At 34.9% G+C, this 17,254-nt stretch overlaps 1 protein-coding gene across 1 annotated transcript in view; it reads left to right on the top strand.

Moving 5' to 3' along the window:
• LOC150099421 (NADH dehydrogenase [ubiquinone] flavoprotein 1, mitochondrial-like) overlaps nt 1-17,254 on the top strand; it is a 242,170-nt gene that overhangs the window by 180,576 nt on the left and 44,340 nt on the right. The window contains exon 8 of the mRNA XM_090404424.1: nt 3,337-3,503. Coding sequence (XP_090260550.1) covers nt 3,337-3,503 — 167 coding nt within the window. The remainder of the gene's footprint in view (nt 1-3,336; nt 3,504-17,254) is intronic.

Here is a 17,254-nt window from a genome sequence, read left to right as displayed (position 1 = left end):
TTGGGTAGAGCAATTGTGAGTGCACAGATTTGGATAGTTTGGAGGACTGCGCTAGGAAAAATGGATGTCAATTTAATGTGGCAAAGTGTAAGGTTATGCACTTTGGGGGTGAAAAGAATAGCAGCAGTATATCACATTGGTGGAACCGTACTCCAGGAGATTGATGAGGCCAGGGATTTGGGAGTGTTGGTGGATAGAGAATTGAAGTTTAGGGAGCACATTGCAAAAGTGACTAAATCAGCTCATCAAATCACTTGACTTCTGAAAAATACTTTAACATGCAGAGACAAACAAGTTGTTGTTCCTCTGTATCGAGCCTTGATAAGACCCCATCTGAACTACTGTGCCCAGTTATGAGCACCAGGGTTTCTTCGTGATGGGGAGGAAGTGGAGAGGATCCAGAGACGAGTGACCAAGATGATAGCAGGTCTGTGGAATGAACCTTACGAGAATAGGTTGAAGATTTGTGGATTGCAGAGATTGGATTGGACAATAGGTGAAGGAGAGTTGATATGATTGAGACATTCAAATTACTGAAGGGTTTCTACAAGATTGATCCAGAAGATATTTTTGAAAATATGACTGGTGGTGGGAGGACTAGGGGGCCATGCATGGAAGCTGGGCAAGAGCATGGTTGACAAGGGTGTTAGAGCTAGGTTTTTTACTTGGAGAGTGGTGAATGAGTGGAATAAGCTTCCAGAGTGTGTTGTGGGTGCTACGACCGTGAATGAGTTCAAGGCAAGGTATGATAGATACTGTGTCAATGTCGAATAGTTGTTCTTGACATGATGTTAGGGCCTCCCTCGATGAGTCTGTCGACTCCTTGGAGTTGCCTGGAACAATAATAATAATAATATATTTTATGAATTCATGACATACTTAACTGTTTCTTAAGTTTTTCGATATTTCTAAGTTATGCAGTTCACCTAAAATTTTTACAAATTGTTGCAAATCTCCAAAATTTTTTCCAATATATTTATTGAAAAAAATTCACATATAAGTGTACCTGCCATTGTTCAAGGATCAACTGTATATGCACAGTTAATTTCAGATATAAATTATATTTAATAAATGTCATGCTTCTATTTCACAATAATTACAGATGTTGTAATTATATGGAATTTCTTTTATATGAATCCCACATATGAAAGGTTGAACATCTGTTCTCCCTTGTACTATAGTTGAGCTAATGGTTAGATTATAGGTTGCCAAACTTTTTCGGGCCACCGCCTACTTTGCAAGACATAAATTTTGTAACGCCCCCATTATAACAGTTTGAATAAAACCATATTTCAAATATTTGAGACTGAATAAAACCATATTTCAAATATTTGAGACTGAATAAAACCATATTTCAAATACTTAATACTATACTGTTGACATTTCTTCTTATATTCAGACATAATGAAGTAATAAAATTTGCAAAAATATTCACAAAATAAAAGATTTAATTTACACTTTGTATGACTCCACTTATCTATCACACTTTCAACTGATGATTGTTGGCAAAGCACACAAAAAATAATGAAACTTATTCCTAAACCACTGGTATTTATAGATTTGAAATCTAGCCCGCGTCGACTTGCATGCATTGGCTTGTTTGCGATACTCGTGCTCGTGCTTTGATCACTGCAAGCACCCATATTCCTGTCAAAGCATGCTGAATTGAGTGAAAATTACCTACGTAATAGTTGACCGACATACTACTAGTTAAGGCTCGTCTGCTGCGTGGAGACTAAAGCCTGTATGGCACGATCAATTTTTACAATAGCAAAAAATGAATACATTTTTTAAGTATATAAAAAATAGAAGTTAAAATATCCTGTATGACACGTTCAACTTTTTATTTTGCACGCAAGCGCATTTTGTTCGTCCGACCACAACATTGTCTGAATAATCATAAATAATAATTAATAAATAAAATAATTACACAAGATATAAACAACAAACCTACAAAACATAACCACAGAAAACAGTATAATAAGTTGCGAATAATATTTGCTTTGTTTTTTCCCTCTAGTTAGCAATATAAGTTAGTACTAACTAGGCTAACTAAAATTTACAAATTTATTTCTTTATTGCCATTATCATGTTTACTCGTAATATTAAATTATATAAAATTGGGTTTATTTTTGTACAAATCAATTAGAAAAGTGGTTTTATATATTTTATATATATTTTGAAATGAAATATAATGAATATATTTGCTACTGTAAACATAACCTATTATACACACATATATACAGGCTCTATTTTCTCATTGACATGGAAAATTGACATCTATTTCTATCTGACATAGTAAATTTTCAAATGATTAAATAATTGAAATAGAAAATTGATAAAAAAAAAATTGATCATGTAAGGTCGGCTTAAGATGAATTAAAATTCGATATTTAAATTTTAAATTATTATCTAATCGCAAAATCACGAAAATAATTAATTTTTAAATATATATTATTAATTTCTTCTATAAAGAGCCACCGACCCCTAGACCGCCTGAATGCCCCCAAATGCTTCTTATCCCACTATAGCCCCCCCCCCCCCCCAGAAGGCTTCAGCGCCCACTGGGGGGCGGTACCGCCCACTTTGGGAACCTATGGGTTAGATAATCTGAAAACTGCTCTAGAAACCAAATGTAGAACTTTTTCAAGTCACATCAACCTCCAATAAATAAGGTGGTGGCAATACATTATATACATCTTCAAAGAAATAACTAATATTGCTATTGAAATCATGGAGTGTTTTTTAGTATGTTCCTTTCATAAAACAAACATATTGCAATTATCCTATCTGTTGATAAAAACAATAAAAACATTATCACATAAAAAATATAATGAATGAAGAGGATATGTTAGAAAGGGTCTAGAGAAGATTCACAAAGGTGGTCAGTGGTCTTTGGAATGTGAGGAATATGAATGCAAATTGCAAAGCCACATGAATAGAAGGAGGGGGGGGGATATGATTGAGACATATAAGTTAGTCAGGGGTTGTTATCGGCTTGACATAGAAGAGAATTTTCATAGAATGGGAGAGGGCGTAGAAGAAGAGGCCATCCTGAGCTACTATAAGGAGGGTGTGGGCTTTACATGGAGAATGGTTTGTGAGTGGAATGCATTGCCTGAGTATATTATGAATGTAGACTCATTGAAACAGTTTAAGACATGTTGAATGAGCTTTGTGTGTGATAGGGTACACCTCTCATGATGAGTCTCTGACTCCATGGAGGTCAGATGTTAATAATGAATGTATAATAATAAGAAAATTTATGAAGCAAAATATGTTGATCCTAAACATTGATAAATTAATTAACTTTATTTATTCATTTCAACTTTTTAGCTATTTAACATTTCGGGACATGTTAAATATCCATGCACCGTGGAAGAAGAAATGTCAATTCCACTGCGAGAACTGATTGAACATCATGCAGGTGGAGTGATTGGTGGATGGGACAATCTTTTAGGAGTTATTCCTGGAGGATCCTCCACTCCTGTCATCCCTAAACAGTAAGTTTTTAAGCAGCTATTATATTCATGCAAACTCCATTTCCATTAGTATATGTGAAAACTCAATCAGTTGATTTATGCATATTTCATATTTGTAATCTCCCATTTATCCAGAATTTGTAAACTGATCGTGTTGACCAGTATCTGGAATAGCTTTTCTCCATAACATATAATTGCTCATATATAAACATTTATCAGACTCATAAATTTCATGAATACTAGAAATTGTATTTTTTATAAAAATCTAATTTCTTTATATCTGTAGAAAGATGTTAAACTGTAATGTAACTTAAAATTAAGAAATGTAATAAAATTAGAGAAAAAAATTACTATTATAGTAGCATCTCAAAATGTCTTTACTTTTCTTCTGAATTGCCTATTAGGTGCTGATTTCAGCAGTTAACATACTTTCTGCCATTCAAGCTAAGCTGTTTTATGGTAGAAACTTGTCTTGCAATTCTGAGAAAATTGAAAATTAGATACTCAGCCATCCAGAAAAAATCAGGTGGCTGTGCAGGTTTAAGCAGCTGTCACGACATTAGGTATATCTTAATGAGTAAGGTGAAGCTTTCTGACTTCATTGGTGCAGGGAAAAAAAAAAAAACTTCATGAAAGAATTTCAAAAGCTTGATCGAGATAAACTTTTTGATGAACAGATTGTATTTCACTTTCAGAAAACACTGCTATAGTTTTAATATTAGACCTCATCAAATTCCTGTATATCCTCAATGGTGTACAGGATACTATGGTAATACTACATGAAATTTTCACATTATAACTTCCTGTCAACAGTTTTCCTCCAGATTATTCTCTTCTTTGTCATCATTCAATATTGTCAGATCTTATATTTTGGTCTTCTAAGCACTTCTAACTCTGCCAATCCACCTGGATTTTGGTCTTCTCCTGGATGATTTTGTTTAAGCGACCATGCTACCTGAGATTAGCTGTACTCCTACATTCGTGAATGCTAGCATTGTCAGATTCCTTCCTAATAGCTTTATTTTTGATATGAATATGCTATTGATGTCATCTGTTCACTCCCATAAATTATCTTAAAACTTTTATATCTGGTCTCCAATTCTTTTATCAACTTTAATTTCTAACTCAGCTCTCAGATTCATGAATTAAAATTGGTTTCAACATTATCTTGTATACATCTACTATAAAGTTTAACTAATTTCTCTCTTCTTCCATATAAATATATTCAGTTGACTCCCTACCAGACCAGCCATGTTTATTCTGTTATCTATTTCCATATTTAATTTGCTTAATTAAATTTAAATAATTGGTTTGTCATTTTAGTGCTAATTTTCACACCAACTTTATTACAGAATTCAGTTTACTTAGGAAATTCTATAGACTTGTACTGGATTTATTTAAGAGTATGTCTTTATCTGTTATCTGCATAAATTAAAGAGCTAAGTTGAATATCGCCATTTTTTTATGCCATGCCTAATGACACTTTCTTCATAATGTAATCCAGATGTTGAATAATAGTGAAGATAATGTGCATCCTTATGTCACAGCTGAGTTAACATCAACCCATCTTCCTATACCTCCTTCAATTCTAACAGCTGACCTTGCAACTCAGATATAGATTATATGTTGTTTGATGTAATGTCCTGTTTTTACCATATAATTGTAGCATTTCAAACAGCTTTTCCCTTGTGCATTGCTTGCTGCAAAATCCCATTTATACCATATAGTTGTAGCATTTTGAATAGTTTCTTGCTTGCCAACGTTGTCGTATGTTTTTTCAAGCTTACAAAACTTAAAACTTGAGATCCTTGTAATATTTCAATAATTTTTCATTATCTTCTTGAATACTAGAGCTACTCTTTCCTTTCCCTGATTAGTATTGCCTAAATGTAACATCTTGTATTTGTTATCAAAAAAAAATCTCACTTTTTTTTCCCCTCATCACACCAATTACATCGGCATGGTACTTCTGTAATTCTTCTTCTTCCCATTCTATTTCTTTTCTATTGATGCTTCTTACTCTGCTGATGCTAAGTTGGAGTTTTTTCTAGTAGCTGAATTTTCACTGTTCACCCAAGTTTGCTTACAAATACAACAGAGATTTTGTTTTCTTTTAAGCTTAAGGATATAATTTGGTCTACTAAATCCAAAACTGCTAGCCCATTCTTATTCAGACAGTATCCAAGTCATACCTACTAGTGCATCACAAGTAGGTAAATGTTGGACACTGAGTCAAAAGGCCTGGTCAAATTCTTCACAGTCCTTAAAGACTTCATGGGAGGTTGCTACCTAGTTATTTTTAAGTGACCTCTAGTTAGAATTTAGTTAGAAATTGAGGCTATTGTTGCTGTTATATTTTTGATGCCTGTTTATCTTGTTTACTTTTTGCTGCCTGTTTTTTAAAACAGTATGAGAAAAAAAAGAAACTTTACTGCAAAAAAAGTTGACTAGAAAATTGAAAAGGAAAAGTTTGGTTTAGACTAAAGGTTGCTAATATAAGATTACTAAGTGAAGAACTGTTCATAAATCTGTATAATGTGAATGGGACATTATACAGAGTATTAATATCTCTATCTTATACGAGTTACAAATTAACAGAATTGTTTTGTAGGATGACATGATATTAAAACGTGTAGTGTAGGGCTGTACATTATCTCCTCTCTCTCTGTTTACAGTTTATAATCTTTAAAGCCCTCTTATTAAGGAAGGTGATGTTAAATCTGATTAGTTTTCTTTACATTATGCAGATGATGATGATATCCTAAGAAAACCTTAGTTTTTCATCAAATAGTAATTGCTCTAGAAAATTTTGTATGGAAATTGCAAAAAGAAAGAACTATAAAAATGGATAGAAAAAATGTGAAAACTGGATTACATTCTCAGACAGCAAACTTATGTAACAAGAACACATGAAGCTATTTGCACAATTTTTAATGACGAGAACAAACTGAATATGGAACTAGATATTCAAATAAGTAAGTTGATGTAGTAAGGAGCAAATTAAAATAAATTTATTTGTAGCAGAGAAGTCAACCCTCACTGTAGCAAACAGTGAATTTACACACCATAATAACACACTACCAAAAAATGCCATCTAAGACTAATTAGTTGTGCTTATTCTTAATCGTTGGTTGAAGATATAGCAGGGGTGGCCACAATGTGGCTCGTGAGCCGCATGCGGCTCGTGTCACGTGGCTCTTCACAATCTACCAGGAAAAAATAAACAAAAAGAGAAGAGGAACTAAATTTAAAAAAAACATAGTAGAGAGAAAAAAAAAACAGGATTAATAAAAATTACTGCAATAAAAAAGTTTAATTCGAAACACATTAAATGAAGTTTACTTTGAACAATTAGAATAATTTTAAAGTCGAAACACAATAATTTTAGTTATTTACTAATAGAGGTCTTCCTTATATCCATTTTCTTAGTAAGCTCCTTAAAATTAGGTGTGTAATTAGTCAAAGCAGTTCTTACAAGTTCGTTACAACCTCGCCATGCTCATGCTCACTCCCATACCATCGCATTGGTCAAAGGTTGCGGCTCTTCTAAGTCTTACCCAAATTATTTTGGTTCCAAAAGGACGCATAGTTGGTCACCCCTGTTATATAGTTTTTAATGGAATGAAGACATTATAAGGAAGAAAATAAACATGGATTTAATGATTCCACTATTTGATGTCTGTGTCAGCAACATCATCAGTAATGCAATATAAAAATTGTAACAGCACACACACACACACACACACACACACACACAGACCATACCAAAAATAAGTTTAATAAATTAGATTGAAAGCCTAAAGCATAACTTGTTCTTATCACCTTCCCACAACTCTCTCAGCATCCAAATTATGGTAATATGTTTACTAATCCCTTTATCTATGGCACTTCAGAAAATCATAGCTAGAATTTTAAAGAAATATAATTTTTGTATTGCTTTCAAACCTTACATGGAGCTGGCTATCCTTATCCACTCTCCTAAGGGCCAACTCTCTGCTCTCCCATTTCCAGGCATATACTACAAGGTATGTACCATGTTTTGGCAACTTATTTATTATGGGCAGACCGGAAGTGCTGCCAACATTCATCTTAAGAACATAAGAAATATATATACTGCCACAATTATGCTAATTAAGATTGCAGATCAGACCTCGGATACCCTTCACAGAATCAAATAGGAAAAAACTACTGTGCTTTACTGCAATAAATACAAACATGGATAAATTTGAATCGGAAGCAGATCTAAAATACTATCTGTGCCATGCTATGTTGTATTAAATTTCCCAAGGTGTTGTGAACAATAATTTTTAGATCTCTTGCCAAAGAACGAATGCTGCCTACCAGTGCTTATAGAGAGTATAGACCCTCTTAGGACTTCAGGCTTTCATTCTAGTTTCTTCCATTTATTCTTCGTGTGGTTTGTCTCCACTGTCACAATTTTTATATTATATCCTGGAAGTCTGGAAAGTTTGAAAAGTTTGCTCCAGAGACTAAACATGACTTTTTCATGCAACTTCAGGCCTCCAGCAAGCAGAGCAGTAATCTCACACCAGGTGACAAAATTCATCTCCCACCTAAAGACAATCACAAACATTCATGCCTATGGCAGTATTCGAACCCACAGCTTCTTGTTTGGAGAGTGTCAATGCACTTACCACTTAGCTAACCATGCTGGCAGGATGTCCCTGATGATGTCTCTTTCACAGTTACAAAATATTGGAATTATTAACCTTTTGTCTAATTCATTCTTTGGGATGCCTTTATTCTGTTGAACCATAATATGAGCATCATATCATCAATGCTATGGGGGGATTAATATAAAAATCTTGCACTATAACACATTATTCCTTTGGTTTCTAAAAGTTTGCAAGAGTGAGAGTTGACTTAGTAGTATACAAGACAATGATAAAATCAATTTTAGCATATTGATCCAAGAGATGTGTTAGAAATAAAACACTTGAAATTACGGCCATAGATGTGATAGTTAATGAAGGAAGTTAACAGATCCAGATTAAACATGATATAAGAAAAGAACATGATGTTATAAAATAGACTGGCAGATAAAAGGTAGGGGAAGTGTTACTTAAAAATGGCAGGATATTTAAAGACCCTCCCAAGATTAGATCAGAAAGTAGTCATGCAATAATGAACAAAATGAAAGATGAAGATAACCAAAATAAGTGTTTGAGTTAAACTAACATGAAAAAAGACCCAGAGAAAGACCGAGATACAGGTGGATTGATGCACTTAGTTGTGCCTCAGAAGATTAGAATATAAGAGATAGTCAGCTCAGACACCTTATAAATAATAAATATTGGAAGAAAGTTATCAATCCAAAACTAGCTAGATCCAAATATTGTGTTGGATTATCATAATATAATATATCCTTGAGGGTATACACTATGATGTCTCTTTCAACTGTGACAGTATTTTGTCACTGAAAAAGAGACATCACAGTTCCATCATACATACCTAGCAACAATGTCAACAGCCAGATTATAGTATAGTATATTAGCATCAACACTCAAAAGCATGTTGGAACAGAATTTGGACCACATTGACCATGAGGAAGAATTCAAGTGCTGTCAAGAGGAAGGGAGTTAGAAATAAAAGTCCTACACACACACATATATATATATACAGTTGATCCTTGAAGAATGTGGGTTTGAACTGCACGTATTCACTTATACTCAGTTTTCTTGAATAAATATATAGAAATTTTTTTAGAGATTTTGACAATTTGAAAAAAAATCACAGACAAATCAAGTAGCTTAGAAATGAGCCGAGAAAATTAAGAAAAAGTCAAGTATCCCAAGACTGCATAAAATATATATGTAGATACTAGTCTATTTTATCATTTACTACCTTAAAATATACATCTATTATAAAAAAGTTACAATTTATCAAAATATATGCTCACAAACGCTTACAGACTGTACATGGTCATTCGCAGTCGAGAGAAATGTAAACAAACTTAAAGATGCAGTATTAAATCATAACTGCATAAAATAACTGTTATTATATAATATATAACTGTTATTATGGTTAATTAATTAATTAGCATAAAATAAAAAAATTAGAATGAAATTATAAATTCATTCATTAGTGTGTAGGCTAGGCTACTGCGAAACAATCATATCGATTGCATTAGGCTACCATAAAGCAATCATATTGCTTTTTCATTATCAATGCATGAATCGTTATATTGTAAATAAATTTGAATAATTTCTTTTTCACATTATCTTTTCATTTTTGATGTGTAGTATTGGTGATACATATAACAGTGGTTTGTATCATATAAGACAGTATTGGTGTAGATGCTGTCAGACATGCGATTCATCTTGTAAACAGATGACATAAACTTATGGTATCAACAAATACAGTACTGTAAATGTATTTTCACTTCCTTATAATTTTCTTAATAACATTTTCTTTTCTCTAGCTTACTTTATTGTAAGAATATAGTATATAATACATACATATCATATATGTGTTAATCGACTGTTTATGCTATTGGTAAAGCTTCCAGTTAACAGTAGAAGTTAAGTAGCTAAGATTTTGGGGAGTTAAAAGTTATATGCAGATTTTCGAACAATGCGGGGGGGGAGGGAGATCAGTGCCCTTAACCCCTATGTTGCTCAAGGTTCAACTGTATATGTGGAGAATGTGAGAACTGTATTAATGTGCCATTAATATCAACTTCACAGATAACAAGTTGAATTGAATTGGTAATAAACACTAACCCAGCATGAGAGGTTTTTTTTTAATCGAGACATATGTTGACATTTTAATTAATATTAGAAAGAACAGATTAATATAGTTAATATAATATTAAATATAATATAATAAATATATAATTAAATTAATGATAAATATAATATTATTTTTTATTCATAGAATTTTTGATTGCCTTGATGTTAGCATCTTCAGTTTGATTTAAAAAGACGGATGAAAAATGAGTGTCTATTGTATTTAATCTTTCTCCTAATATTCAAGTGGCAGAAAGATTAACAATACACTACACACTTGGTATAGCAAACACCACTATAATGAAATTATACATTATAATGAATTACAGAAAAGACCAAACCTAAGTCCCATAGAATCAATGCTATTTTAAACTCACTATTGCATACACACTAAGAGCACAAAACCTTCATGATTAAAATGAACTGAATTCCTTCACAACTTAATCACAATTCATGTCACAAAATACATCTTTTAAGGATTAGTGGAACATACTGCATAAAGTTTATTCATGTTTTGTATTAAAACTAGAAAATACAAGAAGGGTGAAAACTGAGTTCAATAAACAAAGAAAATGCTGGGAAAGAAATGAGAAGAAATCATATATTCACAACAACACACAAAGGATTGCAGGAACCTTGCATTATTATTATTATTCAAAACTTCTATGGATCTGAAGATTTATCATGGGAGATTTGTGCTATCCACACAATATCTGTCATACCTCTCTTTGAATGCACTGACAAAGTACTATGGCAATCCATCCCACTTATTCAACACTCTCTAAATTAAAAATCTAGTTCTGAGGCTCTTACTGACCACTTATTTGATTTCCAGGGATTACCACTTATTCTATCTTCCTCACCTCTAGACAATTGCTGAAAACTTTTCTCTGCATCAGTCTTGTAAAATCCTTTTATTAACTTAATCATTTCTGTCATATCCCATCATTTTCACCTGTCCATCAACCTTCTGCAACCCACAAACCCTCAATCTGTCATTGTAGGGGGGAAGAATGCCCCCTACAATGACATTCATCATCATCTTGGTCACTTGCCACTTCACCTCTTGGGAGACGAAGAAGTGGTGGAGAGAATGTGACTAGATTTGTGCACAGTAAATCCAGACAAGGCTGTGCACAAATTCCATCCAAAATGCATAACTTGACACTTTTCTTCATTAACCTGGTATCCACTATCTTTTGCCCACACTGTCAACCTATTTAAATCATCCTGCAAGCTGTCCGCATTGCCTTCATTAACTATTATGTTATCTAATTTTGCATCATCATCAACAAACCATTAAATATATACCTTCACTTATTCCGTTTATCATTTATGTACAAATTAAACAGCAGTAGTTAAGCACAGAGCCCTGCAGCTTGCCACTGATTTTCCTTTTCTTTTATTCCCTCCTTATATACCCTCCCATTTGTTCCAGTTTGTGTAACTGTGTTCTGTGAAGTAAATTACTTCAGAAAGCCTTAGTAGTTGACTGAATTCTGTCTGATTACTTTCCAATTTCTTTACCACCACTCAAAGCACACAAACTGACAACATGAAAAAGTAAAAATGCAAACAGCAATGGGAGACATAGGCATTTAAGAAAGAAGAGAACCAGAAGAGTATGAAAGTATAAAAATGAAAATCCAAAATTGCCATTTAAATTTCAAAATGTTATTGAGCTTAATGTCACTCACTGGAAATTTTCATAATGAACTAAATGAATGTTGTTTTTGTGCCATTAATATCAAAAATAACCTGAAAACTTTGGTAATCGGCCAACTTTATAATTGTTAACCTATAATTAGATGGTGAGAAGAGACATGACTATTGAACAGGTTTTTTTTTTTTTATAAATTAATCTTTGTGCTGGTTATGAGCAGTACTCCCCTTACATCACGTCCAGACTTGATACAAGCCTAAGTCTTTACAAGTGTTTTACCCTATGCCTATTCTAAAACATGGCTGACAGAAGATGATATAATTAGTCGGATAGAATGTGTAGGTTATAGTGTGTTTAGGAGGGACAGAGAAATTAAAATGGGGGGAGGAGTGTTATTGATGATAGCTAATGAACTGCAGCCAAAGAGAATTGAAGTTGTATTGCAGGATAGTTAAAAGAGTTCATTTGAGGCTATTTGGTGTGAGATTAAGACTGGCAGAACAAAATATATAGTTGGGTGCTGCTATAGACCAGGTGATGGAATAGATGGTGGAGAGAGTATGCATAAGCAAATAGAAGCAATGAGTGGAAGGAGGGTAATTATTATGGGGGATTTCAACTATGGTAACATTGATTGGAAGGAGGAGAGGACACATGTGAGGAAGGAACTGGATTTTATTCAATTATTAAGGGATAACTATCTGAGACAGCATGTAATTGAAAACATGACAGCATGCAACCAGTAGGTGGCAACCATGTTGCCATCTATTGGTGAGAGTGATCATAAAGTGATCACTCTTACCCCCTTAATCTGGGAGGTGGCTAAAGGTGTGGAATTTTTGATTAAGACAAGGTATATGTGGAATTACCGTACTGACAAGTATGACAAGCTTAGGAGATTGCTTGGTTCAGTGCCATGGCATGTAAAACTGCAAGGGCTGGATGTCGATAGAGCATGGGAAGTGGTCAAGTAGCATTTACAGGAGGTTATGGCTGATTGTATACCTAGGATCAGAATAGTAAAACAAGTGGGGGTTAAATGGATGAATAACACCATTAAGCTTGAGCTGCAAAAAAAGAAACAACTGTGGAGGGAATTTAAAGAGAAAGGTGACCTGCAGGCACACGAACGGTATAAAGCGCAGGCCAGAAGGGTAACGAGTGTGGCAAAAAAAGCAAAAGCCGATTATGAAAGGAAACTAGCTATGCAAGCTAAAGAGAATCCCAAACAGTTCTTTCAATATGCTGCAAGCAAAAAAAAAAAAAAAAAACTGTACACAGCAGAATGATTTTAAGGAATGACAATTGTAAGGAGGTCACTGAATCAGTCGATATAGTGGAACTACTGAGCGAACACTTTGCAAGAGTATATCATCCAGTTGGTGACATTGAAAAAATGAAGGAACCATTAGTTTATATGGGAATTGTGATGAATGAAGTGGAGGTGAATAGTCTATTACAGAACCTTAATGTGAATACATCTGTGGAATTGGATGGTATACCAGCACGGGTCTTACGTGAAGTGGCTAAAGAATTATCACTGCCCTTGACCATGTTGCTTAATTTAATTCTCGGGTCTGGTTTAGTCCCGAAGATGTGGAAAGAGGGGAAAATAGTTTCACTGCATAAATGAGGATCCAGGACTACTGTTGCAAATTACCGACCGATCAGCATAACAGGAGTCGTTCTCAAGGTCTTGGAGAAAGTAGTCTAGAGAAAAATACAGGAATGGATTGATGAAAATGAGATACTGTATGGGGGACAGCTTGGCTTTGTGAAGGGTAGATCATGCCTTGCTCAAGTTTTATAACACAGTGATGGCTGAACTGGATAAGGGTAATGGGTTTACAGTGATACTGCTGGACCTGGCTAAGGCATTTGACAGGATACTACATGGAATTCTAATCCGTAAACTACAACATATGGGATTGGATATATTGTTGGTGAGATGGATAGGTGGGTGATTGATGGAGAGATATCAGAGAGTAGTTTATTCAGGAGTAGAGTCCAAAAGACGGCCTATGACTAGTGGTGTGCTGCAGGGTTCTGTTCTTGGACCAATGCTGTTTAATTTGTTCATTAACGATATAGGGAAGGATCTAAGAGGAACAGTTCATTTGTTTGCTGATGATGCAAAGTTGGGTAGAGCAATAGTGAATGCACAGGATGTCAAAATTTTGCAGGATGATTTGGATAGTTTGGAGGACTGGGCTAAGGAGAATGGATGTCAATTTAATGTGGCAAAATGTAAGGTTATGCATTTTGGGGTGAAAAGATTAGCAGCAGTATACCACATTGGTGGAACTGTACTCCAGGAGATTGATGAGGCCATGGACTTGGGAGTATTGGTGGATAGGGAGATGAAGTTTAGGGGGGCACATTGCAAAAGTAGCTAAATCAGCTCATCAACTCACTTGGTTGTTGAAAAATACCTTGACGAGCAGAGACAAGCAAGTTATTGTACCTCTGTACTGAGCCTTGATAAGACCTCATCTCGACTACTGTGCCCAAATTTGGTAACCTAGGTTTCTTCTTGATGGGGAGGAGGTGGAGAGGATCCAGAGGCGAGTGACCAAGATGATAGCAGGTCTATGGAATGAACCTTATGAGAACAGGTTGAAGATTTGTGGGTTGCAGAAATTGGTTGATAGGCGGAAAAGGGGTGATATGATTGAGACATTCAAATTGCTAAAGGATTTCTGTAGGATTAATTCAAAGGATATTTTGGAGATCAGGACTGGTGGTGGGAGACCTAGGGGACACCTATGGAAGCTGGGCAAGAGTGTTGTTAGCAAGGGTTCTGTTCTTTACTTTTAGAGTGGTAAATAAGTGGAATAAGCTGCCAGAGTCTGTTGTGGGTGCTATGATGGTGAGTGAGTTCAAGGCAAGGTATGATAGATACTATGAGAATGTCGTATAGTTGTGTGGACATGTTTAGAGCCTCCCTCGATGAGTCTAGGGACTCCCTGGAGTCATCCGTAATAATAATAATAAATAATATAATATTATTTTTTATTCATGGAATTTTTGATTGCCTTAATGTTAGCATCTTCAGTTTGATTTTAAAAGATGGATGAAAAATGAGTGTCTACTGTATTTAATCTTTCTCCTAATATTCAAGTAGCAGAAAGATTAACAATACACTAGACACTTTCTATAGCAAACACCACTATAATGAAATTATGCATTATAATGAATTACAGAAAAGACCAAACCTAAGTCCCATAGAATCAGTGCTATTTTAAACTCACTATTGCATACACACTAAGAGCACAAAACCTTCATGATTAAAACGAACTGAATTCCTTCACAACTTAATCACAATCCACGTCACAAAATACATCTTTTAAGGAGTAGTGGAAAATACAGCATAAAGTTTATTCATGTTTATTCAATTATTATTCATGAAGGGTGAAAACAAGTTATCATTGTAGTCATTCTCTGGTGGCAACGCCATGCCATCAGTGTTCCCTGTAGGGCCCTCAAGGAAAGAACTTTTGTATCCTTCTACATAAGCCCAAGCTGTTTTAAGTCCCTATAGCTATCTACGCTCCATACGCCATGTAAAGAGATGGTGGCGCTGGTTAACCTCGGAGTTGCCCCATGCTCCTCCCATATCTTACTAACTAGATCTTGGTTATTCTTATAATAGTTTACCTTATTAGTATGACTATAGGCTAGTGGGCACCCTGTTTCCACCACCTGGGTGCAAACCTGTGGAGGTCCTATAATGTGGTTTTACTGCAGTCTCCCAACCTTTGTTCTTAAAGTGGTTGTTCAGAATGGAGACCACGACGTCAACCCTCTGCACACGGACCCCATGAGCATGGAAGCAACACTGGGCTATATGAGACAATGTCTTACTGTAGTGGCAGCCAGCCCTACAGTTGGAGTCATCACTACCCCATCGAGCTGTGCGGGCTCAAGTAGGGGGCATTGATCCTCGTCCTGATAAGGTCAATATAAACAAACACAGGGAGGAGTCAGGTGCCATCCCTTACCCAATCATGCTGGGGAGGCACCAGATATTACTCTTGCACCATCTACAGAACAGTGCAGCAGAGATGCCCATCTTTTGTATTCTGTGGGTACTGACTCAATTAAGGTACCTTGATAATGGGACCAGCCTTTAACCTGCCTAAAGTCTTCTTGTATTAATGGGCTATAGAAAGCCTCTCTGCAGATAGGGAAAGAAGATAGTTCTAACTTCGCGATTGTGGACAGATGCAGGCGTGGTATCAGCCATCTAAGTGATGGAAGCTCGACCCTGCTGTCCTTCACCCCACGTGGAAATATGCAGTGGGATGTCATCCGGCTGTCAGAGCCATGATCTCACGGCTAAACGGATAGCCCTGTCCATTCGGGACAGTACCGAGATATATGTGGTAAAAGCTGGGTAGGAGATAGTGGGAAAGGAGAAAGAGTCTTTTCTGGGGCTTGAGAGGAGCTTTCCTTAAAGAAGCGATCCCAGCTTCTAGGATAGAAGGGACAGAAGACCTTCCCTTTGGGGTGGTGAACAGGTAACTTGCATTAGTCAATCTAAGAGGAGGAGATAACTCATTGGCACAGCTGATGTGAAAGTCAGCTTCCTAATTAGACAAAGGCCTAATATCCATCATTAGATGTTTACATGTAATTTCTGCTCTTTGACTGATTAATGCAAGCCAACTGTTTGGCCACCTATGTCCCACCCACTTTCTAATTGGAGAGTGTAAATTTCCTGCTGTTTTCTGGGAATGGAGTTTAGATCATGCTACTCTATTACAACTCATGATCCCATATTGCACAGTTGATACTCACTCTTTTTTCCTCTAAATTTTTCGAAAGTGAGAGATTTAATTATAACTAAAATTCTTACAATGTTAAAAAAAAGGTTACATTAAAAAAATTAAAATCAAGGTGTGTTAATATCAATTAATTTTCTTCGCTAGTGTTATTTATGTATTTACTTTTTATCTATATGTTTTACTAAATTTGCTAAGACATTAATGAAGACCTTTTTCAGTAGTTTGTTGTGAATGAATTTGTTATAATGGTGTGTGCTACTATGATGAAAGTCAACTGTACTTGTCTCCCAAGTACAGTTTTTAATGATTTTAATAACTGTAGTTGTCTTTATATGAAAGCAAATGGAAGACATTAATGTTCATTTTATATTGGAAACTGAAGACACAGTTATTAAACAACTTTAATATATGAAAAGTTAAAAAATAAGAAGAAATGTGAAGAACAGATAGAGAAAATAGTTTAATTAAAACATAAATGTTAATATTGAACAAAGCTGGAAATTATGATAGAATTAGGAGAATACTATCTTTGGTTCCATGGTATCAGTTACTGAATGGGAAAAATGTCAGCAA

Source organism: Typopeltis vanoorti, chromosome 14 (assembly GCF_054136105.1).
Source record: "Typopeltis vanoorti isolate ZY-2024b chromosome 14, IOZ_Tvanoo_1.0, whole genome shotgun sequence".
NCBI lineage: Eukaryota > Metazoa > Arthropoda > Arachnida > Uropygi > Thelyphonidae > Typopeltis > Typopeltis vanoorti.
This window is presented reverse-complemented; position numbering and strand designations above follow the sequence as displayed.